This window comes from Enoplosus armatus, chromosome 6 (assembly GCF_043641665.1).
Source record: "Enoplosus armatus isolate fEnoArm2 chromosome 6, fEnoArm2.hap1, whole genome shotgun sequence".
In the NCBI taxonomy this organism is placed as follows: domain Eukaryota; kingdom Metazoa; phylum Chordata; class Actinopteri; order Centrarchiformes; family Enoplosidae; genus Enoplosus; species Enoplosus armatus.
The window spans coordinates 7,193,631-7,221,088 of NC_092185.1; the positions used below are offsets into that span (position 1 = coordinate 7,193,631).

Here is a 27,458-nt window from a genome sequence, read left to right on the forward strand (position 1 = left end):
CAAAAGGACTCATATTACACAATGCTTTTATTAAATATTGTTTACAATACAGTGTTGTGCTGATATAAAACATTAACACGTTTACTGACATGGAACATATAAAACACCTGAAGAAACATAAGGACTTTTGTTACATGGCTCAGATATTTATATACTAGTGTTCTGGATGGACCCTCCCTCTATTATAAGTGCTTTAAATATGCTTGTTGAGCTTGATAAACTGTATTCGATATGATTTTTTTGATTTACATATGAACATAGTATGCTCACGATTCATTTTGTGACTCCCAGATGAAGAGGTAAGATGATGCAAGCAATTTCACTCCAATGCACACAACATAATAAAAATAACTAAATAACCAGACGAACAGTAACACGTCCACCGTCTCAAACCTTTCCAGAGCCATCCTTTATGAAACATGCAGAGTCAGTTGCTCAGGCTGGATGATGCAGAACTCTTGCTGTCCGTCTCTGAGTCCGTCTCCTCGCTGCCGCTGCTGGCTGCTCTTTGGGCTCCTGGTCTGGACCTGGTTGTGTCCATCCTACCTGGAGGCTCTGAAGCTCCTCTGTTCTGGCAAGGCGTCAGTCCGCTCACTGACGGAGGGCTGCTTATCAATGTAGGGATGCTCTGCAGAGAGGGAAGTTATTGCCATAGTCAGCAAAAGTGTCTTCAAATAGAGTTAGTTAAAGGGTAACGAAAGCTTCACAAAATCTGATAAACACTTGCGGTGCATTATGGGTAATTTAGGTGCCAGAATGTGTGGTATCTGGTTCTGCTACATCCAAGTTTTGTCCATTATGAGTCTGAACAGAGACTTGCATAACCTGCAAGAAGTTCTTTAAAGGCCTAGAGCTTAAGATGGAACCCACCAGTGTTTCCTGACTCCTCATCAGCTCTTCAATCTCATCGCTCCAGCCGAGCATTTCAGCAAACCTCCGTACTGTGTCCTCCAGGTCACCCAGCTCCATGTGGTCTCCTCTCCGCAGTGGGACCTTCTCAAAGGGACCAACAGCGTGTCGGTTCAGGAGGAGACGTGGCACAGTGGAGCGCACCGTATTCACCAGGCTGGCAAATGGCTCAATCTGAAACAATTCACTTTTGTTCAGATATAACCAAGCTCAGAAAACATGAAAACTCACAAAATGTACGAGAAGGAATTTGAAGTACTGAAAACAGATATTAAAGATGTTTACCTGTAAAGACGTGCCCATAATGATCAGCAGGTCTGCTTTGGGGAAGTCTGTAGTGTGGAGGAAGTACTTCTGAGGAAGGTCCTCTCCAAAAAACACAACATCAGGTTTGACTGTTGCGGCACAGAATGTGCATATGGGGACGTTGTCATTCATTATGGCATGCTGTGAAACAAGGAAGCATTACTGTGGCATCAAATGCAACGAATTACTGTATTCAGTTTGAATGGTTTTTGACCATGGGGGTCGGACGCACCTTAGCCTCCTCAGCAGGGTACGCAGTGTAGCACAGGTGACAGGAAGCTGTGGCAAAACTACCGTGAGCCTCCACAAGTTTGTCATCTGGGATGCCACACACTGTGAAGACATTCACTCAATATTATGACGGACGTTAAGAGCAAACAAGGACATCCATTCTGGGAAACAAAACACAACAGACCGAAAACTTCAAAGTGTCTGCACAACTACTGGTCGTGAAAAAGAGAAACTTTGCACACATCCAGAATATCTCCTGGTGGTGGGTTCATGGACATACTGGACACAGGAATGCTGTATATTGTCACTGTCCAATAAAAAACGGCAGCTGACTCCAAGTCTCTCATGTTGAAGCATCCTCTAACAAGAAGAGCTTTCAGAACTTGTCCCTGCTGGCAGCTGCGTCACCATGCGATGACAACTCTGAACCAGAATAACGACAACTGAATCTTTCAAGTCTCTGTAGGTTGATGAGTGTCAAAATTAATGGAAACCTGGAGAGTAGGAGGTTAATCTACAAACCTTTGGTATGCTTTGGAACAACATGTCAGAAGTAGCGTAAAATATACTGATTTTTTTTGGCTAAAATATGCAAAACTGATGTCTCAGCACGAAAGACATACTAACTAATGGCATCAAAACGTCCTTTTATGTTACTGTAGTTTTTATTTCTTTGTGATGTTTGGTCTTGTCTGCTGTTCTTGTACATGTCTGTTCTGTAATGGGTACATCTCTGCATGGTAATTAATGTATGTTGTACCTGATAACTAAGTCAATAAAGTAAACAAGTTTCTGTTTATATACATGTCTGCCATTGCTTGTAGATAAGTAATTAGGAGATGGGTATGCATTTTGATTTACATTTACATTTTATTGTGTATGTTTGTACGTCATGCACTTTCTGCTCGCCCAAAGTTTAATTTAAAAATCTATTTCAGTTTTTTTGTTCCCTTTAAAAAGATCTCACTCACGTTTTTCAAGTCCGTCAATGTTCTGGGTGTACATTCGGAGCAGCAGGCCTTTGTGATGAAGCATGCGGATGAAGTAGTGTATGTAGTTGGGCCGGTGGCTGCCGGGATACAGAGCCTTGGCCAGGGAGAAGAAAGGCTGCGGGTCGTTGGAGAAGTAGTCAATGTTGAAAATAGCTTCTGGGTAAGGGATGTTGTACTTCTCCAAGTTGGCATAAAGACCTGTTCCTGGAGTTCTGAAAATGTGGAAGTCATCAAGACATTTTGACATTTTAGTGATGCTTTCATTAATGAGCAGCTTATAAGGTTTTAATATCTCTGTTGAAACACTCGCCTAAGGAAACCAGAGCCAATCTGTCAATCAAAGTTTACACTTTTAGGTTTTAGGGTGGAACTGAACAAAACACATCGAAAAAAATAAAAAGACTCACAAAGAAAGAGAAAGTTGAGGATGAGGGTGTAGAGAGAACAAAATTCACAGTAACCAACCTGAAGTCTGGGATGCCGCTGGCTGTGCTGATTCCTGCTCCGGCCACCACCACCACGTTCTTACAGCGGCCGAGCTTCACCAGCCGAGCCACAGAGGCCAGTCCTCCCCGGGATGATGACTTGGCAGCAGACGCAGATGGACGGTCCTGACCAGATCCGGACCCAGAGGACTGACCAGCCTGCACAGGGTCACCGCTGCATTTGGACATCTTCCCTTTACTGGAGAGCAGGCCAAGAAACGACACATGTAAACATCCTGATCATATAAAGGGACGATCCCTGACATGATTACGATTTTAAATTAAATTGTTTATGTGTAACCAAGACACACAATATTTTTAGCTAGTGACGTGGCTCTATGGATGGGAATGTCGGTCAGTTTGTCCACCACTTTGGTCAAGACTGAAATATCTAGAACTATTATTACTATTGGATAGACATTCATGTTCCCCAGAGGATGACGGCGACTTTGGTGATCCCATTTTCCTCTAGCGCCACCAGCAGGTTTTCCTGAGAAATAACTCAATAACTATTTGATAGACTGGCGCAAAATGTTGTACAAACATTAATGGTTCCAAGACGAAGAATCCTAATGATTGCTAATGAGTGCTAATTGGCAAATGTTACCATGGTAACACGCTGAGCTAAGATGGTGAGCATGGTAAACCTTATACCTGCTAAACATGCTGAAACAAACACACTTTTTAATATATATTGGACCATATATTTTTTTGTATCTGTTAATCGCTGATCTTGATAACACAGTGTGGCTTCCTGCTCTTATTTATGTTATTGCTGGGAGCTGTAATATTCCCTTTTCCTCATCATTTATACATTAAAAATAGTTGTTACATTTTTAATAGTTTTGGAAAAGGTTACTGTAATGTGTCCTCACCTTGAAGGTAAACCGTTCTGTCCACTCACACTCATCTGACTGAGGTCCTGGGCCAAAGCAGAGTCCGTCTGCTTCTTTCGTTGTTTTCCATACGGACCCGGCCCAGAGTCCCGGGTCTCTGCCGGGTCGCTGTGTCTGACCTGGGAGCTGGAGCTGCGGGTTATCCTGGTGACTGGAGGCTGGGGGGCTTTTCTATCCCAGCTGGACCTGGACCTGTTCATTCCAACACCTGTTGACAGCAAGAAGAAAAAACCCCCCAAATAATTCAGCTTAAATTAAACAATCATTCTTTAAGAGCTGTAACACAAGCTTCCTTTGCTCTGTGCAATCGGCTCCAAGCGAGATTTGAATGTCAAGACATAAAAATAATGTTTTTAATTGTGTGAAATGGAACATATGGGCTTGATTGCTTGTTTGTTTTCTAGGACATTTTCTTTAAATTCCTTTTTTTTTCTTCTAACTGTGCTAATTAGAGTTTGACTTGTTGTCAGTGAGCTGCTTTCCATTTGCTCTCCCTCCGTCTTCTGTGTCCCATATTTAAAAAGCTGTTACACTGAAATCATCGTGGCATCCTTTTCTCTTCGCAGCCTTTGCATGGAGAGAAGCTAAAATGTTTTAAAACTGTCAACTGTTGAACAAAAGGTAATGGCCGCAATATATTTAGCAACCCCCCCCGTTCCTCAGCAGCTATGCTAATACAGTCCACAGCTGTGGCAGCTTTACTATTCGGGGAAAGCGGAGGGTAGAGCCGAGAGGTGGGGGGGCAGAGGTGAAAGGGAACCGTAGATTGACTGTGTGTCAACAAACCCAGCTGGGAGAGAAAAGAGGATGCCCCCTAACGGCCCCCTCTAACTGAGGAAAAAGAGGAGAGGGAGGGGGGTGCAGAGATAAATGATACAGAGGCGGGATTCAATAAAGAGGGAAGAAGAGAGGAGGGGGGGGGGCTTCTTTTCCAAAGCTATTCTAGGCCTTCAAACAACTTCCATGAGGAATGAGTGTGAGTGATCAGGGAGAGGCAGGGAACAAGGAAACAAAAGAGCTACAACCCATAAAACATGACTGCTTCAGAGGGCAGCAGGGAGATAAGACGAGCTTTTCTCCAGCAGCACCTTATCGCCCTCCGGAGGGGAAGGGGTCACTGAAGGCTTACCGAAGAGCAACATGGACAGAAAACAGCAGCCATAGCAATATAAAGTAAAGGAATAATGTTGTCTCAAAGCTTTTCTTTAATTGCTACACTCATTTTTAAAGAAAAGTAGTTATTACAAAGCTTAAAAGTGATGTAACTGGCTTAATTAGTATGGAGACATCCCTCTGAACCATCTTAGAAATCTCACATTCTCCAATCTGCTTTCATTTTAGACACTCAATCTTCTTTCACTTTGCCTCCTTAAAAAGGCTGGAGCCCCCACATTACTACTGTTTTTTTTTTCTTTCCTGCACATCCTAAAGAACTATTAAAAACAGTGGGAGGGTGGGGGTCTTGGCTTTTGTCTGGGCTCCTCTCAAAAAGACACTGCTGAGTACAGGCAATAAATCACCAGCCCGGTTATTAAGGTCTCACACAGATGGTGCGACGGGTAGCAGCAGACCCAATACGTCAACATGGTCGGACCCCTCTATCTGGAAAAGTTACACTTGCAGAAAAAGTCGTGCACGCAGACTGGCTAACCTGAAGTTAATAAACAGTAAGGAGTAATGAAGTAACATGACCTCGCACAACAATTAAAGCACATACACATCAGGTGGATTCCTCCTTGGACATTACGGTTTAAATAAATTAAACTTGGCTCATGGGAAAAATGTTATGAGAGGAGAAACTGGAACATGGGAGCTCATCTAGAGAAAACCCAACAGTCAGCGAGGCGGAGGCTCGGCTTACAACAAGCAGCAAAGGGCAATGTTGACAGCAACAACCTGAAACAAGTTACGTTTGTTTTATTTACATCAAAACATTTTTTTTTTTTAAAAAGTCCCATGCACAGGTGCACAAGATCAAACTTTCAGTGTTTTAAATGTTCACTTGTTCACTTTTTTAATCGGATAAAGGCCTAATTGTGGCACAAATGCCATCATTATTCTTTAATGACAAATAAATCCCTGTATAAATAACAAAAGGCTTAAAAAAGGATTTGACCCCCCCCCCCCCCCCTCTCTCCTTGCTTGGCCTTTCACACTGCTTGTTCTCGCAGCTCTCCACAGTCGAAAAAGCTGAGCCCAGTGTGTCCCAGTACCGGACCACCAGGAGTGTAGCTGCTCATATGAGGGTTACAGTTATCTAATTAGGACAGGCCTACAACACTGGGCACACCTCGGTGCTCACCATTACCCCCCAAAAAAGTCCAGCTAATGGGTAATCCTTTTAGGCTGAGACCAAAAGCCAAACAGCAGCAAAGAGCAGCAGGGGAAAAAAAAGGTTCCTGTCTGAGGTGAGGCAGAATAAAAAGTATATAATCTACTATACAGATAATAACTTTAATAATATACAGGTGTCCCTTTAGATCTAGTGTCTGTCAGCGAACATCTGGACGCAGTTGGATCTGTTTTCACAATTTTGGTATTTTTCTAAAAACCCGTCAATTTATGTTTTATTTGACATACTTCAATATAACAATGACACAGCGGCTCACGTGTGTTTCAATTGAATATGACTGGACACAACTTGTCAGCTCGCACAGGTGTAGGGCCTCATGCATCTGGCCAATTAGACTCATCATGAAACTGCAGACTTTGGTAAAGAAGTTGTCTTAGCAGATACTGTAGCTCGGTTGTGAAAATGTCTGAGATTCAAACCCCACTCTGGCCTAAAGGTACGCTGGTTACTGCACTTGAACAAAACAGAGCCATCACTAATGTTATTAGTAATACCTGTGCTTTTCCTACCATAACAAGTCAAAATGTCCACAGTGAAAAAGGCCTGTTAAGTTTGTACACACACAGTTCTGAGAGCAGAAGTGAAAACACCTTGTAGAAGCTTTCGTTCAGCAACAGTTAAGGCTGATTTCCATGCTGGACTAGAAATAACTATTAAATTAAATAAATTATTCTCCTTATAAATTAAACTGTCATTTATTTTTTCAATTAGATGTTTAGTCTGTAAACTGTCAGAAAACTGTGAAAAATGCACATTATAGTTTACAAAGAGCAAGATGACGCCTTAAAAAGTGTTTTGTCCGACCGACAGTCCAAAACCTGAAGATGTTCAGTTTAAAGTAAAATAAAACAAAAAGGAAATGCAACAAATCATCACATTTCAGAAGCTGGAACCAGAGACGTTTTGGCATTTTTCCTTTCATAAATAATCCAATAAATAGATAAAAAATAAAGATCAATTGTCAAAATCATTGTGGATCATTTTCCTGTCAGTTGACTGATCTAATTTGTCTTTTCTTGTTAAAATATGAAATACAGCACAAATGACAACATTCTTAATTTCAACAATACATCAACAGGTCTGCTTTTTAGGAATTAAATTTCAATTCAGAGAAGTTCATCTTTCCCTTAAAATTCCTGTAAATTCCTAAAACCTGTACAGTGATCCAGTTAATCCAGTTAATGCAGCGTACATTCTTCATTCGGTTAATGGTATGCTCCCTAATAAATGTTTGCCTGATGAAGGTCTAGCACCCGAAACGTCCCAAATAAACTTATTTTTGCACGTCAGACAGTGTGCGGGAGTTTGTTTGCAACTTTAGATCCGCTCGCCCTTCTCCTACGCACCTGTCTCATGAAACAGATGTGCAAAGTTTTTTTTTTGTTTCTGTGAATACTGAAAGCATTGTTTTAAAGTTTTGTAAACCTAAAAAAGAAAAACTTCACTAAAACACTAAATAAATACTAAATAAAGAGTTGATAGATCCGACATCAGATCCTCGTTTACTGTCAGCAGAAGGAGACAGTCGTACTTTCTTTGCAGAGAGCAGAGTGTTAAAAACATGTACCTGGTGCCTCTGGAGTAACATGTCAGCTGTGTCTTAAAGGGGATTTGGTTAAGTTTAATGAGGGGCTTTTCCCCCTGCAACCCCAGCATTTAACCCTCCACTTACAGCAAAATTGAGGACAGCCGACTTTGATCTCTGCTGCCCCCCTCCCCGACACAGGGATGGCAACAGGCAGCCTGGTCGCCATGGAAACCTCTTCATTACTTAGTTGGAGAGGCAACAGCTCTCAGTTCTCCTTCCCCACCTGCTCACTAATGACATATCACTCTGTGTAGCATCTTTGTTGGACTCTCAATTGATACAAAGCAGCGAGTCCTAATTTGTGTCAGTGTATTGTTTGCTCTCACAGAGGGGAAGGTGGGCGGTGGAGAGCTAATTTCGCCCAGTGGGTCGATGGCTAACTAATGACTCTTGTCCCGTTACTACTCTGAGGATGCACCGGCCCTAAATTAAACACCAATCTACCAATAATGGGATGTGATGTTATTTGTACAACCACGCAGATTCTTTAACGGGATCTGAAAACAAACAACTGAGAGCACAGGTCCACTCTCACACATGACATAATACAACAAAATAAAATCTAATTAAAAGGCATCCAGGGCTGCAACAAACCACTTTCTTCATCATCAATTAATCGGCCATTTTTTAATTAGTCGAGTCCAAAAAAGTCAAATGTTGCTTTATAACCCATTGATTTGAAAGTATGAAAAACAGGCAAAAGCCATAAATAGAGAAGCTGGAACCAGCAAATGTTTTGAAATGTATTTTTGGTTTCTATTTGTCGATCAACTAATTGATTAATTGACTGATCAAAGGGTGAGTCCTTCAGTAACACAATCTTTTTTTCTTTTCTTTTTTTTTTAAAGATACATTAGCAAAGCACATTGTTGAAGACACACTGCATCAAACAGTGTGTGTAACTTTGTGTGATTGTTTTTGAAAAGACTCAGTTGACTCATTCCTTGTTTCCAGTCTCAGGCCTTGCAGAGGAGTTACAAACAGTGAAGCTACACTGACACCTGCTGGGAAGTAAATCTCATTACACATGAAAGCCTCACAACAAGCCACAAATTATTGATATTCACCAAACCTGATTAGCTGTTTAGAGCGCTCTCTGAGTGGAGGAAAGTTAGTCAGCAAACCCAGTCAGTATGCAGCCACTAGTGTTGGTGACAACAGGACAGAGAAAACATTTCAGTAACACGATGTTAAGTATATTATGCCTCCTGTTGCTGAAAGTGATAATAAATAAATACACTCTTTGCAGAATAATAATTGGTGTCTGATATAGTTGGTCTTTCAACAACAAGTCTGATTACCTTGTTAAGAATTCTTAAGATTAAATCTACTGCTACTACTAAACTTCTGGACACAAGATGTCTCCAGCGTTCGTGACCTGGAGGCTTTAAGTTTCCACATCACACTCTTGAACGATGATCGGCCTCCAAACTGGTTGTGACGTCACAAAAATAAAAATCTGATTTACTGCAAGTTGAGCTCTTCAGCAGATGAGTGTGAAAACAGACTTCTAGTGTCAAACTCTGCACATACACTCATTCTCCGCAGTGGAGCTCAAACATCCGACTGAAGTACCAACTGTCGTGGAAAGCAACTAAGTACACTTACTAAAACACTGTACTTAAGGACAATATGAGATATTTGTACTTTACTTGAGTATTTCCATTTTCTGCTACTTTATACTTCTACTCCACTACAAGTCAAATATTCTACTTCCTACTTCACTACTTATATTTGATAACTTTAGTTACTTGTTATTTTTCTGATTCACATGAATAATACAAAATATATATATATCAGTAATTCAATAATATAAATCATTCTCTGAACTGGGCCATTCTACATAATGAGTGCTTTTACGTTTGGTACTTTAAGTATATTTTGATACCAATACTTTTGTACTTTTACGTCAATAAGAGTTTGAATGCAGGACTTTTACTTGTAACAGTTTTTCTACACTGTGGTATTGCTACTTTTACTTAAGTAAAATATCGAAGTACCACTGAATGACATTCAGCAAAACACAATTTGGAGGGGAACTATAAACTAAATGGGATACATAACAGCTTTTCGAGGACTCATTACTTTCCCAGCTGCTGTTATTAACACTAATGTGGTTCCTAATGTTGAGTGAAACAGTAAATACCAGGATCTTGGAAACTTCCTTTAAAAGTGTGTGTGGGTTAATGTAGCTCCACTCTGCGGGAAATCATTGATATTGTCATTAAAAGGTGGGAGTCCTCTGGTATTAATAGTAATAATAATAACAATAATAATAATAATACTGCCATTAACGTTATAAGAGGGCTATCACTAACATCATTGTCATTAGCTACCTGTCTTCTTCCCAGACGGCGGACCTTTTGAATGCGGAGCAGGCGGCGACGACAGGCAGCAGACTCTGTTGGGCCACTCGGGGTGTTTCACATCCGAAAGGAAAACTCGCGGAGCTACTTGAACACTAAACTCTGAGTTTGTAATCCACCAGCCGCTGCAGTCAGCCGAACATCTGATCCAGGAGAAGTAAAGGTGTCTCCTTCTTCTGAAACACGGGCACTTCCCATCCACATGCAGCCAAAACTGCAAGTTTTAGAGGAGAGAGCTGTCACTCTGCTGCTGTTTCCGGGTACTAAATAAGTCATTACAAATACAGGCGGGAAACAGAGCTGGAGTCACGTGGTACCGTGTTTCCGCTTTCCAACTCCAGTGTTATTCACAGCACAGGTGTTACTAATAACATTAATGATGGCTCTGGTCTATTCATGTGTCCCAATAAGTCAGGACAGTGTGGCACAACACCAGGAGCATGAAACTGAAGCCGCTAAATGGAATTCAGCCATCATTGAGTTTATTATTTGTGTGCTTTTCCTGCTGTGACTATGTAAAAAGAATACACTCAGTTTGCCAGTTCATTAGATAGGATCTATACTGTCTCATACAACAGGCCTGCAGTAAATCCTCCCTTCATGAATGTTATACTGTTCTGTTTTTGTTGAAAGGTGTTGATTCAACTGTATGGCCATTTTGGAGGCTGTGCTGTTAAGTAAGTATATTGCATTTTACAGAGAGGTGTTTCTGTTATGTAGCCTATCCTCATTGATATAAATTGGAAGGACAAAATAATAGAAAAACTTAGAATATTGGATTGAATACTAACTCAATATTTCAGTGTCTTTTTTTTAAGAAAATACACTTTTCACCTCAAGTGATAATGATAGATCTGTTATTAAACCCATATATATGAGGGGTGGGAGTAACAAAAATGAATTCATAATACAAAAACTGATGATTACATTCATCAGTCACAACACAAAATTGCCATTGATCATTCAAGGTAAGCGGCCTCAAGGGTGGGAGTAACAGAAATAATAAAATAAATGCTTACAAATTAAACAGTACAGTTGAATTGTAATCCAGCCTTGTCTACATGCATGCATTTGGCTTTTCTTCTTTCAGGTCTATGTATCTAGGTTATCTTTATAAAACAGACGATCTTTGATTTAGGATGTAAAACGAGATGCACGTCACTTCCTCTTTCAGGGGAGGAGGTTGTTTTTGGGGGTATTTTGACCAGTGTCTTCTCCCGCCAAAGTTACAGTCCGTACTAAATAAATCCTCATCTTTTCTTATCTTTTGAGTACATGCATTACTACACCCTGCGATTATTTCAGAATGTGGACATATTGTTCCTAATTATCACCAAAACATCCCAATTACGTCTGAATTCCAAAATAAAAACTACCTGTGTTTGTGTGTAAAAAAATATTGAACAACAATACTAATATCCAGACAATAGTAAGTGCTTAAATGTGCATGCATGTGGTTTTGTAAACGCAGCCAGCAGCTGGAGCTCCAGTCTGCAGCCGGACAGTGTGTACCTCTGTGTGTTTTTATGGGTGGAGACTCAGGTCCTCCTCCAAAATATAGTCAGACAGACAACACAAGTCGGCTTTACCAGCCACATCATTACAGGCCTTTGGAAGCTGAAAATTATCTTGGTCAGTGAGTCTGAAGTCCCGCACATACCGCACAGTACATCGGACCAGTTTGCTAACGTGACAAAATCAAGGTAAGTGCTAAATTAGCTAGTTCGGGGTTCAGTGTGTACAACGAGAGTCAGCCATGAGAAGTTCTGCAGAACCAATAACGTTAGCGCTACTGATGAAAAAAACTGAGCCATATTATCTGTCAAACCAACCTCAAAGCTAACTCCCTCGACCGTTAGTATCAGCGGGGCAGATATTTTGACGAAACACTTTAAAAAAAAGTCGAGCGATTTACGGTAAAAAACAAACAAACGTTAAAGTGATGTTGTGTGTTTCGGGGGTGACGTGTCTGTTTGGAGGTGTCAGCTAGAATATTCAACAAACAAGCTACTTATGGCGACTAAAGGCAAAAAAACAACCACACACAGGCGTGATGATTACATGTACGATACTTTACTGCCTTTTTTTAAAAGTGAGACAGACAACAGTTTCGACAAGCAATTCGACATATTTCCAAGCAAGCATCCGCGGCTGTCGAGTTTCAACCGCCTGAAGGTTAACGTTAGCTTCAGTAAACGTTGACGTAAAGTTAACGTAAGCATAGACTTCCACGTAACAAGTGCTGTAGGTTAGCTAACTTACTTAGCACAAGTTTTACATCGCACGTTAGGCCTTTAGCCAACTACAGCTATTTATACATTTAATTTGAGGCCTAACCAGGATACGCAGGGTGACAATGTTTATCCATCAGTTAATAGTCACGACAGCTGCCAAACGCATACTGTGAAGCACTGAGACTTTCCCTTTGTTCGTCTTTAACTTAACAAACGACATGACTGAATACAACAAGCCATCATTGACTTCTCAAGACAAAAATGACATTACAAGGAAAACAAAGCAATATGCAACGAGGTCTTTACTTTCAAAAGTGGCCAAGTGGTCAAATTAAAACTGTCAGGAAAGTTAAGTAATGTGGGCAACAGCTTTGTGAGATCCTTTCTGTCTGAGATATGGAGTTCATTCTTTTAAACTGTCAGCTTGTGTCATTGTTTTAAGTCTAGAAGACAAGGACTGTTACTGCTACTTCAGTATTAAACGTTTTGTTTTCAGTGTCAGTTGTGTTAAGTTATATAAATTCTGTCTCTGTCTGCTATTTTAACCTGTCGTACAGCTCTGAGACTGACTGTGAACAGGTCTGCCTTGTTTTAGGATCAGCAGCACACCCAAAGCAAGCTCCTTTTTATTTTCTTTACACACTGTGTGCATACTACAGCCCCAATCCTAACTGTTGACATTCAGCTTAGGCTTTCTCTGTATATTTATCTGGGTAAAGGCTTTTAATAACATATAGTGTGTCGCCTTGTCACAATCGCAGTTTGAAAGTTAAAGCAGCTCATAACGTGCACAAGGTAGAACAAGGTGTTGATCTCTGTGTGGAATATCTCAATGTGCAAATGTTTAGGGATAAAACACCTGTGTTTATTACACCGTCTCTTATGGTAATTGTGTTATTTATTTTCCCAGAGAGATGAGTCAGGCGGAGCAGGTGCCAGAGGACATGCCTGCATACCTCAAAGATGAGCCAGGAGATGCAGGTAAGTTTAGTTGCAAAGGTCCTTTTGATAGTGAGAAATTTATCTTTATTCACCCATTCTTCAAAGGGTTTAGATCATGTTGTAGCACCGTTTTCCGGCTAATTATATGGAAATAAGGATTATGGATGTTACATGGTGATTGTTCAGGTAAACTTAATGTGTGCATATTCAATAGGTTAGTGTTCCTGTGAGGCAGAGGTGTGTCCTTTTCTTTACATTTTTTAATTTAACATTTTTGACACATTATGGCTGTTTTTTGTATTTGAGTGATGGCACAAGTGTACATGTTGCTGTGGGTATGTTGAGAAGAATGCACTTTGTATACATGTTTAATTTCAGTTGCCCTGTAAAATTGAAATTTAATTAAACTGAAACTGTTTTATACACTTATATCTTTTGGACTGATTGTTGGACAAATAAAGCTATCTGAAGAAGTCACCTTGGATTCTAAACTGAATGGACATTTAAAATTATTTTCTCACATTTTATAGACCATGGGAATAATTGATTAATTAGGAATATAAACAATGATTTATCTCTAATGAAAATATTTGTAATTTACAGCCCTACATTATTTTTATACATTCATGCTTTTTAGTAGGTGTATTGTAATATGTGTGCAAGCATCTAAACTGAGTAAAGAAGACGAAGTAGAAGAAACCTTGTGTCATGTAGTGTTGAAACGGGTAGCTGGTGGACATCATTTTTCAAGCAAAAATATGAAATATTTCCAGCTCAAACATGAGGATTTTATGTTTTTCTCAGTGTTATATAATTGTGAATTGAATATCTTTGTGTTTTTGACTGTTGGTCAGACAGATCAAGTGATTTTAAGTCCTTACCTTGAGCTCTGGCAAATGTTGGTGACATTTCAAACACTAATTAGCCACTAATTTTTTACCATGCTAACATGTTATCATGGGTGACCTATTGTGGTTGTATTGCTTTGTAAGTTGCACTTCCCCCACTGTAAATAACCTGAAAAGGCCTGTGAGGATGCAGGATGTTTGGAGTACAGCTGAAATGATACGTTGATCTATTGATTAGTCAATCTACAGAAAAGTAAGTAAGTAAATAATCGTTAGTTGCAGCCCTTGTTTGGAGCATTTCTGTCATTTTAGTCTTTATTGTTATTTGGTAGTGGTGACATGTTGAATCCTAAAATGTTGCTCTTGTTGTTTTAAATCAGACAACAACAAGGACCACCCACAGACGCAGCCGGGCATGTTCGGCAGGTTGGCGGGGGGCTTGTACGGTGCCACCAAGGGAGCTTTAGGAGCGACAGTGGGCGGTGTGACCTGGATAGGAGGAAAGAGTCTGGATCTCACCAAGACTGCCGTCAGCTCTGTAGCCGCTGTGCCTGCGATGGGAGTGGGGCTGGTTAAAGGAGGAGTATGTGCTGTGGCCGGAGGAGTGACTGCTGTCGGCTCTGCAGTGGTCAGCAAAGTTCCCATAGGAGGAGGCAAAAAGAAGGACAAGTCTGACTGACGGGGGGGGGAGGAGGAGAGTGAACACACACAGCTGAAGTGTATGGCTTGCACTGTGTTTGTCTGTTTCAGCATTGATGAGCAGGAAAAGAGCAACAGAGGACTCAAACGTTTACTGTACACATTTTGGTGAGGGGGGGGGGGTCTGTGGTTTGTTCTTTTCTTTAGCTTCTGTTTTTGTGATTGTTGGTAAAACCCACGTTCGTATGATTATGTGGCAAGAACCCACAAAGCAATGAACTAACAAAGACTCTCCTGCTCTGCTGTTAAAGGAAAACACACCAAACGATCGTCACCAGTGCCTGAGTATCGTTCAAATATAATGTCCATGTTTCATTTTTTTGATAATAAGCCACAACACTGTTTTCACTGCGAACTGTTTTTCATATGAGTTAACTTAAGTACCAGAGGAGAGAAGCTGAGAGGGTAGCATGCACTTCAATCTCACTCGCAAGACAATCATTGATCCATGATGATTTATCACTGACAAGGAGGTGTTTCTTGGGGATTGAAAGTATTTCACTGTCCAATGACAAACACATGGATCAGAAAATGTGTACAATAAATCACCTTTCTGTTCAAGCTAATCACATTTGTTCAGGATGCACAAATGAACTAGGTCTGATCAAGGATATTGGATATTTCACTGCTGAATTTTGTGACAGTTTCCTGTGAATTCACATCGCCCTCGGAAGGCAAGTCGTACCTTTGATGTACAATCCGATTTATTACAATAAATAATGTGTCACAATATAAAAGTCAGTATTTTGATTGCAATGAACTTTATTTCCAGTTATAGTGTTAGCTGATTCAATATTATTCACTAGTTGAGTCCAAGTCAATTGAATAACATTTTATAATTACACTTCTTTTGACTAACTGTACATTTTATATATACTTTGGACACAGAAGCTTCATAATATTGTAACACTGAACCAAAGCACGACAGTTTAGTTCTTAACCTGAACGTTTCCCTAATGCTCCTCCATATTTCTTAGGGTCACTGTGTTTACTTTTGTAGGAATCTGATGGCTGGACTTCTTGACCTTACATTCTGAATTTCAAGTGTCACGTACATTTTTTAAGCTGACAAACCTGTAAGTGTACATTCAATTAAAAAAGGGCCTTTTTGTAACTCAACCTTTTTAACTATAAAATGCCATTCAAGCCTTGTATGATGCAGAGCTGCGGTTTCAAAGCTTTTCTTTTATCAGTGTTGCAGAATGTTTGGAAGTTTGCTGAACAGTGAGAATTTATTGAAACATGGCAATATTATATTCAGAAAGTGTTTAAATAAAACTTATGCTGAAGGTTGTGTATGTATTGTGTTCCATCAGTTCAACAAGTCTTACGAAGACATTCAGTAAATATACTGTAAAACTAAAATGTTTTTTAACTGTTTGTCTTGAATGACCTTAATTATCAGTGCATTAGTAAACATTCATAAATATCTATACAGATTTAATTTCAGAAGTTGAACATTTGTGAATTTATTAATATTTTGTAGATTTTCTTTTATTGTTTAAAGCAGCTTTAGCTTTCATTAAATTGTCATTTTTTTATTGTAGTTTAAGAGTGTTGAAGTAATACTGCAAAACGTCAGTATAAATCTTTTCATGAACTATATAACCTTAATGCTCCATCTGTTAATGTAAAACTTTATGAACAACATTCACTCCTCTACTGTAGAAAATAATTGTACTTGAGATTTCTGCAAAACAAAAAGGTCAGTGGTCTCTGGATAACATCAGCCAGATGTTATCAAAAAGATTTACAGTTAAATAAAGATGTGCACAGTTGATAGCATATTTATGATGCTGTATTCAGCACAGTATTTATTTGAAATTGTGAAGTACAATTTGTTTTAATGGAGCACTATTGTTATATGCCGTGTTTACAACCCTTCACAAGACGTGTCGTTAATACACTGGTCTGGTGTAGTCAAGTCTGGTCAATATCGGGCATGTCTGCTGACCAAGGTGACACAGCACTGATAAGATGACATGAATCAGTTTTATGTCTCTTAATTCTGAGATCACGTCAAGACAATTAGGTAAAATGGAATATCTACAATTTAGGTTAAATAGGTTAAATATTACTGCCAATGGCTCCTGTTTCTTAGAATGTCACTGACGAGATAAAAAAATATATAGTATTGACAGAAATAATGAGTATTTACAGCACATCAAAGCCAATAGTTCTTTAATACAAATTTGACTACAACACTTTAGGGCTCCATGTCATTCTTCCTGCAGCACACTTTTGGCTCTTAACACCTTTTGCATACATTACAACATGCAGTATGTTTGTTTAATTTCATACCACTAATAACTGAACTATGTTAATGTTCCAAATATTTTATTAAATGTTCGCAGCCAAATTCTTGAGCTCGACACTGTGCTGTTTACTGCTCGGGGGCGCCCATGATCACAGGTCCAACAGACACCACAACCTTTGGCTCAGTCGTCATCTGATCCGCAGCCTCGACATCTCTCTCTACAGACAGACAAGCAAACATGGTCAGATTTGAGTGCATATTGCTCCTGAATTCTGCAGATTATAAATTCATCTCTTACTTTTTCTGAAGCATGATGGTTCACAGGTGCGGCCCGGTGCAGCAGAGCAAACAGCCGTACTGCAGTGAAGATACACCTGAAGAAGGAAAACAGTGTTGACAGAGCAATACAACAATATTTAGTTCCGTTTCTCATGAGTCGATATATTTATTACCTGTTCCTTCAGTGGCTCCATTGAATTGGGGTCCACGAAGGTAAACATTTTGAAAATGAAACGCCTGTAGTGACTTGGGAAGTCCAGACCAGAGGAGGGACCGACTGGAACCAGTGAGGACATGTAGCGATCATTCCTGTATGGACACCTGGATGAAAAGAAGATTACATCAAGGGAAAGATTATGAAATTCTGAAGTATAAATTGAATTTCCATTGCAGTGATATTTTATTTCAGCATATATGTTGGCCAAAAAGTAACAAGAAATTGCAGTACAGAAATGCCAAAGATGTGTTTGAGATGATTTAGAAACAGTGTCTCATTACATAGTTTGTCCACCACAGGGCACTGACAAGTTTATTTTTCAACTCCAAAATGTCTGAGGTGACACATCTTGGTCATTTTATCAAAGTAATTGGCTGATATATCATTACTAGATTTTTACATATTGATATCAGCATTGGCTTCAAAACCCCAGTATCAATCAAACTCTAGTTTTTATAAGATGATGATCAGTTTTCCAAGTGAAATGTAAACGTCCACAAAGATCAAACGTGGTGCTTTAGTTACCCGTCAGTCAGAATGTCCCACTGGGGCAGACTGTGAGGGTTGGGACTTGTGGTTGTCCAGCAGCGACCAAGAGTCAGGACAAGGTTGGGATCTGTCTTTTCAATGAGTTGAACCTCCGCGTACACAGGGTCCCTCAGTACTTTGGTCACAGGATAGTCGGCCTCCGTATAGAAAGAGCTATAGGCCACGTCCACTGTGACAGCAGAGACACCAGTCAGTATGACAGCATGAAATGATCTGCAATGCTGCCAGGCTAACACACACACTTACCTTCATTACAACCCTTTGAATTGCATTGTCCGTTTGCCAGCCTCAGGTATACTCTGATGGGTCCCATAGCAGCAACTGATAGAGGAGGATTTTCTAATGGTAATACTTCTGTAACGATGGTTTCAATAGAGGTGCCGATGTACCTACACTGGAAGAGCAATCTGAAAAGAGAAAACTGCCTTTATGTTTTTCTTCTTTATTAATGCAATGGGACATAATACAAAAAGGTGACACATTAGACAGACATAGGTGTAATCAAATACATAGGCAATAATACAAAACAGTAAGACATAACAAACAGGGGTTATGATTTGAATTTGGTACATATTTTTTGTTAGTTTGTTAGTAGGAGAACTGCGTGCAGACATTTCGTATTTGTACGTGGTTGTGTGCACGTGTGTGTTGCGTAGGTGTGTGCGTATGCTTGACCAGAGGAATGTGCAGGTATAAGAAAAAAATGTGATAAACAAATTAGATAATATATAAATCAAAAATTTAAAAATGAAGAAAAGGTGGTGAAAAAGAAAATACATATATAAAGTATGTGCACATACATGCACATATGTATACAATATAATAACGCTAATAATGACAACTTGGGTATAGCAGGAGGTCTACAATTTTTTTTTTCCTTACATTTCCTTGTGTTCATTGTACTGGCATTATGTTCCTTGGTCAGAGATCCTTTATTTTAGTGTTGTAACAAAATGATCACCTACTCATAGTGGCTATCCCTGGTAATGACTCCATGACGCCCAGTTTCTACTTCAAATGAGGAGGACATCCTGTTCTCGTAGATTATAACACCAGGCTCCTCCTACAAAAAGCAAGAAGAAAATGGCATTGTGGGGTAAAAATATGCATGGGCCCTATTTGAAGTTATTTTCAATTGTTGAAAAGTGGAGAAAATCAAGGTCTTACCATAACAACAGAGCCACAGGCAGTAACAGGAAACTGATAGATGGCAAAGTCTGAATTAGAGTCAACATGTGTACAGTCTTGACCTTGTCCCAACAGTGAGATTGACTCGAGGTCAATGTGGGGCAGAGTGGCATCTCTGGCCACTACCACAATGAACTGGGCATCCTTGGTGCACTGGACGGTCACTGGTGGCACACAAATGGGCATTGATAGGTTAAAAAATGTGATATTATTGACCAACTGTAAAAAAAAACATTAAGATATAGATTACCTTCTTACCAGAAGATTGTTCTTTGAGTATAATCATGCTTTAACTTGTTGCATCCTCCATTGCTCTTCACGGTACACTTTTTAATAAGGCAATCAGAAAAAGAACGATGGTATTTTTAAAAACTCACCTGCCTTTCCAAAGTAACAGTCTCGGCCATCAAAGCAGCAGTTTAAGGCGTCACATCCAGCTGCGGAGACATCAGCACCACCACATGGGATTCTTAAGTTTTCTGCCACCCCACAACTCTGGACAGGAGGTTGCTTTGCCGCACTTGGCTTGTAAATGGAAGGTGTCTGTGGCACTGCAGGGTTCTGCGGTTTCTGTGGTTGAGGGATCTGCGGCTGCTGGGGAGACTGATCGTGGGACATTTGAGGATACTGAGGAAACTTTGGCGGTGGAGGAGGTGGAAGGACCGGTGGCGCTTGAGGATACCCAGGATACTTTGGAGGAGGTGGAAGGACCGGTGGCGCTTGAGGATACCCAGGATACTTTGGAGGAGGTGGAAGGACCGGTGGCGCTTGAGGATACCCAGGATACTTTGGAGGAGGTGGAAGGACCGGTGGCGCTTGAGGATACCCAGGATACTTTGGAGGAGGTGGAAGGACCGGTGGCGCTTGAGGATACCCAGGATACTTTGGAGGAGGTGGAAGGGCCGGTGGCACTTGAGGATACCCAGGATACTTTGGAGGAGGTGGAAGAACTGGTGGCGCTTGAGGATACCCAGGAACCTTTGGTGGTGAAGGCTGGACCTGTGGCGGTTGAGGATACTGAGGAGCCTTTGGCGGTAGAGGCTGGACCTGTGGCGCTTGAGGAGGTGGAGAGCCCTTTGACATCGGTGTTGCAGGCTTCTGCCACATTGAGCCCTGAGCTTCGACCTCTGTCCCAACTAAGCACCCTAGCAGTGCTAGTGCCACTAAAGAGGTGACACTCCAGTGCTTTGCCATGGTTTAACAGCAGTTTGACCTGGACAGTCCCCAAGTGTACCACTTATGGGTGCCACATTTATATGTGACTAAAAACCCCACCTCTGAGGCCAAATCACCACCAATCACAGCTTCCTATCTTTTCAATAGCCACTTAAAAGCTTCAGGGGGGTATTATGTAATGTATTTTACTTTATTCAGGTGGATGATTTAATAAGCCATTTGGCAAGTTCACTAGATCTGTTGTATGGGTGGGACAAGGGGATGAAACACGTGTGTCCTATCAGATCAGTTCACTGGGTTGGATGACAGTTTGACATTAAAGTATTTATTGACAAGTCCGACTTTTGGGTCACAAAAACCTTTATTAAAGGTCTTTGTGCCCTCAGGCTGTATTTGTCATCAAATGTTTATTTTGCTAGTGCTCAATGGTGAACATATTGATCTCTTCTCTGGATCTGTAACAAAGTTTGCCATAATATGCACTTCAGCCCAAACTTGGTCTGTCTACACATTTGCCTTGCTGCTGTGCACCCTATTATGAACACTAATATTACAATTATTTAAACACAACCATGTTGCAGTTTCTTAAACAGAGAGCTTTAAATCCACTGCGAGACAAGTTTGCTGTGAAGGTTCATGTCAACATAAATACATCTGTGAGACTAGGAAGACTTTTCTAGAAATGACTCTATACAGTATTACATAATTATTGTATCTAAGGGGGTAACAGATGAAAAGGGCAAAGGTCTTTTATTATCCAGTTATAATAACTGCCAATTGTACAATATCTTAGGGTAATAATGATGATAGTGTGATGTTTTGTAAATACTAATACAGCTAAGTTAATTTACACACTGGACCAATGCTATTTCGCTGATACAGAGTCACTACCACCTGTCTTTATTGTTTAAAATCTGAACACCTTACTGTGTAGTACTGATTTATGGAATTATATTTGTGTCAGTTCTGAGTGGTGGTGATCATGTCATGTCAAAACAAATCCTGGAGCTCCTCCACAGAACGTGACAAAATAAATAATAATATCCTTCCTTCACAACAGGATCAGAAATAATAACTAGAGGTGTAAAATAATTGCTACATTTGCTAGATACTGTACTTATAATTCTAGTATTTCTATTTTGAGCTACCACTACACAACAACCTTTTTGATCATTTTGAAATATTGCACTGTTTATTCCACTATATGTAACTAACAGCTGTAGTCACTAGTTACTTCACAGATTATTTTTTTATTAAGTCACCCACAAGCACACACATTAATGTACTGAACACACAAAAGAGGCCTTCTTTATAATGAGTTCTTTTACATTTTACAATTTTAACAGCATTTTGCTGCTAATAATCTGTAGTTTTACCAGTAAAAGGACTTTTACTTGTAATTGTATTTTTACATAGTGGAACTACTGTATTACTTTAACTTACTGTATCTAAAGGGTCCTCCACTTCTGATACATTTTATCTTGAAACTGGATTTTGCCAATATGATACTTGGTATTTCTGGTTTACGCTTGATGTGTTAGCTGGCAAATACTGTACATACACCCTGGTGATATGACATGACTTTACTTTAATTTAAATTACATTTTTAAAATTAATGTAATTAAATTAAGGATTTAATTCTTATGCCAGGACAGTTGAGTCCAATAGAACACAATTGAACCCATTTGCAGTAAACATTTCAACAACATATTGATTTTGAATTGTTTTATTTACATATTTTATTATTTTGGAAACATCATTACAGACAAAGTTCAGTATTAATACCAACAGTCCATATTTATTAGAATGTCATTGATTCCAGAAAAAAATATTAAAAGTCATGCACTAGTTTTAACCCATATGTTGTATTGCCTGTGAGTTTGATAACTGCTTGTTAATCCTTTCAAGCCATGTTTTCAGACACATTTTCTTGCAACTTGGAATAACCCTGATTTACCAATAATAAGGTGCTCCTGTGCAGTCCAATACTATACAAACTAACTTAAGCTTAAAATTGAAAAAAAAAAATTTGTTGAGAGTATGTCATACAGGAGTTGATTTAACTATATGGTTATTTTTGATGCTGTAGTTAGGTGTGGTATTGTGCTGAACTGAATTATATTGAGAGATGTTTCAAATATTCTGTTTGCCTCCTTTATGTAAATGAGAGCTGACAAAACAATAGAAACACTTTTAATATAATACAATCCAATAAAACTTCACCACTAAATACAACCTCAAACATTACCAGTTAAATCTGCATTCAATTGTAAAGGTGAGTTTTATAAGATGAGCTTTTAAAGCACATCACAACCAGTTTTATTGAATGCAAACTTGACAGTATTTGGGGATCTTCCTGCAGCACACCACTCATTTTCATTTCATACCACTAATAACTGAACCATGTTAATGTTCCAAATACTTTATTAAATGTTCGCAACCAGATTCTTGAGCTCGACACTGTGCTGTTTACTGCTCGGGGGCGCCCATGATCACAGGTCCAACAGACACCACAACCTTTGGCTCAGTCGTCATCTGATCCGCAGCCTCGACATCTCTCTCTACAGACAGACAAGCAAACATGGTCAGATTTGAGTGCATATTGCTCCTGAACTCTGCAGATTATAAATTCATCTCTTACTTTTTCTGAAGCAGGATGGTTCACAGGTGCGGCCCGGTGCAGCAGAGCAAACAGCCGTACTGCAGTGAAGATACACCTGAAGAAGGAAAACAGTGTTGGCAGAGCAATACAACAATATTTAGTTCAGTTTCTCATGAGTCGATATATTTATTACCTGTTCCTTCAGTGGCTCCATTGAATTGGGGTCCACGAAGGTAAACATTTTGAAAATGAAACGCCTGTAGTGACTTGGGAAGTCCAGACCAGAGGAGGGACCGACTGGAACCAGTGAGGACATGTAGCGATCATTCCTGTATGGACACCTGGATGAAAAGAAGATTACATCAAGGGAAAGACAATTAAAAGAAATCAAATTGAATAAGCAAGTCAATGTTTTCATTGCATTAATATCCCAATTCACTATTCCTAGTGAGCAGACCTGACAGCAATGTAAACAAAGATCAAACTTGTGGTGCTTTAGTTACCCGTCAGTCAGAATGTCCCACTGGGGCAGACTGTGAGGGTTGGGACTTGTGGTTGTCCAGCAGCGACCAAGAGTCAGGACAAGGTTGGGATCTGTCTTTTCAATGAGTTGAACCTCCGCGTACACAGGGTCCCTCAGTACTTTGGTCACAGGATAGTCGGCCTCCGTATAGAAAGAGCTATAGGCCACATCCACTGTGAGAGCAGAGACACCAGTCAGTATGACAGCCAACATCATGAAATGATCTGCAATGCTGCCAGGCTAACACACACACTTACCTTCATTACAACCCTTTGAATTGCATTGTCCGTTTGCCAACCTCAGGTATACTCTGATGGGTCCCATAGCAGCAACTGATAGAGGAGGATTTTGTAATGGTAATACTTCTGCAACGATGGTTTCAATAGAGGTGCCGATGTACCTACACTGGAAGAGCAATCTGAAAAGAGAAAACTGGCATTATGTTCCTTGGTCAGAACTTTTATTTTGACACTACAAATGTCTTTAAAAGTGATCACCTACTCATAGTAGCTGTCCCTGGTAATGGCTCCAAGATGCCCAACTCCCACTTCGTATGAGGAGGACATCCTGTTCTCATAGATTATAACACCAGGCTCCTCCTACAAAAGGTAAAAAAAAAAAAAATGTTAGGTGGGATAACAATATTTATTTGTTGAAAAGTGGAGAAAATCAAGGTCTTACCATAACAACGGAGCCACAGGCAGTAACAGGAAACTGGTAGATGGCAAAGTCTGAATTAGAGTCAACATGTGTACAGCCTTGACCTTGTCCCAACAGTGAGATTGACTCGAGGTCAATATTGGGCAGAGTGGCATCTCTGGCCACTACCACAATGAACTGGGCATCCTTGGTGCACTGGACGGTCACTGGTGGCACAAAAACAAACATTGATAGGTTGAATGGTTCGATACTATTGACCAGAGTCCACAGCCATTCGAGCAACCATTTGAGGGTTTAGGACGCAGCTGTGCCATGAGCTAAATCCTAACAGCAGCATGCTAAGATTCTCATAATGACAATTTAAACATGATGATGTTCACCAAATTCTTAGTTTAGCATGTTAGCATGCCAACATTTGGTAATTAGCACCAATTCAAGTTTAGCTAAAGCTGATGGGAACGACAGTTTTGCAAAAGTTTATCAAAGTTAAGCATGTCAAACAATAATTTTAATATTTTTTTCTATTGTACTGAAGGATGCCAAATCAGGTGACATCTTGGCCTCATTAGTAAAGTCTCTGTCATATTATGAGCACATTATTGGATGTACAATAAGTGGGGAAAGAGTTGTATAAGCTTAACCCGACTACTAAATCATATTTTTAAACAAAAAAAAGCAAATACTTGACAAAAAGTTTAATGTAGGACAAAGAAACTTTTTACCATAGTATTATTCTATAGGGATAAATTTACAAGTTAAGTATAGTTCATTCCATTGATGACGCAATGTAGTATTTACTCAATACAACCAGAAAAGGAACTCTACTGCTCTTTGGAGAGCAATAACAGCCTTGTCAAAAACCCACCTGCTTTTCCAAAGTAGCACTGTCGGCCATCAAAGCAGCAGCTAATCGCTTCACATGCAGCAGCAGAGATGTCAGAGCCTCCACATGGGATTTTCTGGCCATCTGCCACCTCACAACTCTGGAAAGACGGATTCTTTGCCACACTGGGCTGGTAAGTGGAAGGTGCCTGTGGTTGATGCGGTTGATGCGGTTGCTGCGGTTGATATTGCTCATGTGTTTGAGGCGGTTGATATGGTGGAAATGTTTGAGGCGGTTGTTGTGGTTGAGGGACCTGTGGCTCTTGGGGAGACTGAAAATCTGGAAATGATCGAGGATATGCAGGATACTTTGGTGCTTGAGGATATTGAGGAGCCTTCCGCGGTGGAAGAGTTTGGACCTTTGGCGCTTGAGGATATTGAGGAACCTTGGGTGGCGGAGGAGGTTGAACCTGTGGCATTTGAGGATATTGAGGAAATGTTGGTGGTGGAGGAGGTTGGACCTGTGGCATTTGAGGGTATTGAGGAGCCTTTGGTGGTGGAGGAGGCTGACGGAACTGTGGTGCCTGAGGAGGTGGAGGAGCCTGGACCTGTGGCATTTTAGGATATTGAGGAGCCTTTGGTGGTGGAGGAGGTTGACGATACTGTGGTGCCTGAGGAGGTGGAGGAGCCTGGACCTGTGGTATTTTAGGGTATTGAGGAGCCTTTGGTGGTGGAGGAGGTTGACGATACTGTGGTGCCTGAGGAGGTGGAGGAGCCTGGACCTGTGGTATTTTAGGGTATTGAGGAGCCTTTGGTGGTGGAGGAGGTTGACGATACTGTGGTGCCTGAAGAGGTGGAGGAGCCTGGACCTGTGGCATTTTAGGGTATTGAGGAAATGTTGGTGGTGGAGGAGGTTGGACCTGTGGCACTTGAGGGTACTGAGGAGCCTTCGGCGGTGGAGGAGGCTGAACCTGTGGCACTTTAGGATATTGAGGAAATATTGGTGGTGGAGGAGGTTGGACCTGTGGCACTTGAGGGTACTGAGGAGCCTTCGGCGGTGGAGGAGGCTGGACCAGTGGCATTTGAGGGTACTGAGGAGCCTTCGGCGGTGGAGGGGGTTGACGGAACTGTGGTGCCTGAGGAGGTGGAGGAGGTTGACGGAACTGTGGTGCCTGAGGAGGTGGAGGAGGTTGACGGAACTGTGGTGCCTGTGGAGGTGGAGAGCCCTTTGTCATCGGTGGTGCAGGCTTCTGCCACTGAGAGTCCTGAGCTTCCACCTCTGTCCCAACTAAGCACCCTAGCAGTGCTAGTGCCACTAAAGAGGTGACACTGTAGCGCTTTGCCATGGTTTAACAGCAGTTTAACCTGAACAGTCCCCAAGTGTCCCCATGTGTGGTGCCACATTTATATGTGACTAGAGTTGATGTTTTAAAAGCCCCACCTAAAAGAGGCCAAATTACCACCAATCACAGCTTTCAATATTTTCAATAGCCACTTAAAAGCTTCAGGGGTGTACTGTGTAAAGTTTTTTTACATTATTCAGGTCGATGATTTGATAATACGTTTGGCAAGTTCACAAGATCCGTTGTATGGGTGGGACAAGGGGATGAAACACGTGTGTCCTATCAGATCAGGTCACTGGGTTGGATGACAGTTTGACATTAAAGTATTTACTGACAAGTTCAACATTTGGGTCACAAAAACCTTTTCAAAGGTCTTTGTGGCCTCAAACTTTATTTGTCACCAAATGTTTATTTTGCTAGTGTACAATGCACAGGACCTCTCCAATTTGGTTTAGTTAGCAGTTTGTCTTAACTAAACAGTCAAAGGTTTAGATGACACTGAGAAGTAGGACAAGACAGGGGACATGTAGATCTCTTCCTGAGAATCTGGAACTAAGTTATGCTAAACTGCACTTCAACTTACTTACTGTAACAGACTGGCGATTGCAGCAAGCAGAAAGTTTGCAGTGAAAATGCTAGATGTTGTTGTCACTATCAACAACGGAACTTCAATTAAATTCAGAGACACAGACAGACAGACAAACAGACAGGCAGGCAGAGATGTATAGCAGCACCAGCAGTAGCCATAGCAACTATAATTATAATAGTAATGGAAATATGACTGATGATAGTAGTTACAGCTATAATAATAGCTGAGATACGATTCATAATAGCAACAACAACTTTAATAGTAACAGAACTATGACTAAAAATAATAATTGTAGATGAGACTTCATGGAAAAAACACAGGCAACCCAAGCTGACCAATCAGAGTTCTTGCAGTCCCAATGTAGCATCCATAACTGCCATAGCTTGAACAAGTACATTTTAGGA

General features: G+C 40.5%; 4 protein-coding genes across 4 annotated transcripts; 1 reads left to right on the forward strand and 3 right to left on the reverse strand.

Moving 5' to 3' along the window:
• Positions 1–49: 49 nt before the first annotated feature.
• On the reverse strand, positions 50–10,283 carry LOC139286509 (NAD-dependent protein deacetylase sirtuin-3). The gene is made up of 9 exons (XM_070907326.1): positions 10,097–10,283; positions 3,799–4,027; positions 3,578–3,589; positions 2,904–3,122; positions 2,418–2,650; positions 1,448–1,548; positions 1,195–1,356; positions 871–1,083; positions 50–628 (listed from the first exon to the last, which is right to left on the reverse strand). The coding sequence occupies exons 2-9, from the start codon at positions 4,017–4,019 to the stop codon at positions 428–430; spliced, it is 1,362 nt and encodes a 453-aa protein (XP_070763427.1). The 5' UTR covers positions 4,020–4,027; positions 10,097–10,283; the 3' UTR covers positions 50–427.
• A 1,422-nt stretch (positions 10,284–11,705) lies between these two features.
• Positions 11,706–14,923, forward strand: tmem263 (transmembrane protein 263). The gene is made up of 3 exons (XM_070907965.1): positions 11,706–11,829; positions 13,271–13,341; positions 14,531–14,923. Exons 2-3 carry the CDS (start codon positions 13,275–13,277, stop codon positions 14,827–14,829), a joined length of 366 nt encoding a protein of 121 aa, XP_070764066.1. The 5' UTR covers positions 11,706–11,829; positions 13,271–13,274; the 3' UTR covers positions 14,830–14,923.
• Positions 14,924–17,232: 2,309 nt separating this feature from the next.
• Positions 17,233–20,533, reverse strand: LOC139287058 (zona pellucida sperm-binding protein 4-like). The gene is made up of 8 exons (XM_070908031.1): positions 19,717–20,533; positions 19,319–19,503; positions 19,117–19,214; positions 18,398–18,558; positions 18,128–18,320; positions 17,559–17,706; positions 17,398–17,480; positions 17,233–17,326 (listed from the first exon to the last, which is right to left on the reverse strand). Exons 1-8 carry the CDS (start codon positions 20,531–20,533, stop codon positions 17,233–17,235), a joined length of 1,779 nt encoding a protein of 592 aa, XP_070764132.1.
• A 2,451-nt stretch (positions 20,534–22,984) lies between these two features.
• Positions 22,985–26,468, reverse strand: LOC139287029 (zona pellucida sperm-binding protein 4-like). Its single transcript, XM_070907993.1, has 9 exons — positions 25,396–26,468; positions 25,166–25,290; positions 24,322–24,506; positions 24,142–24,239; positions 23,898–24,058; positions 23,621–23,813; positions 23,311–23,458; positions 23,157–23,232; positions 22,985–23,076 (listed from the first exon to the last, which is right to left on the reverse strand). Exons 1-9 carry the CDS (start codon positions 26,466–26,468, stop codon positions 22,985–22,987), a joined length of 2,151 nt encoding a protein of 716 aa, XP_070764094.1.
• Positions 26,469–27,458: the final 990 nt, after the last annotated feature.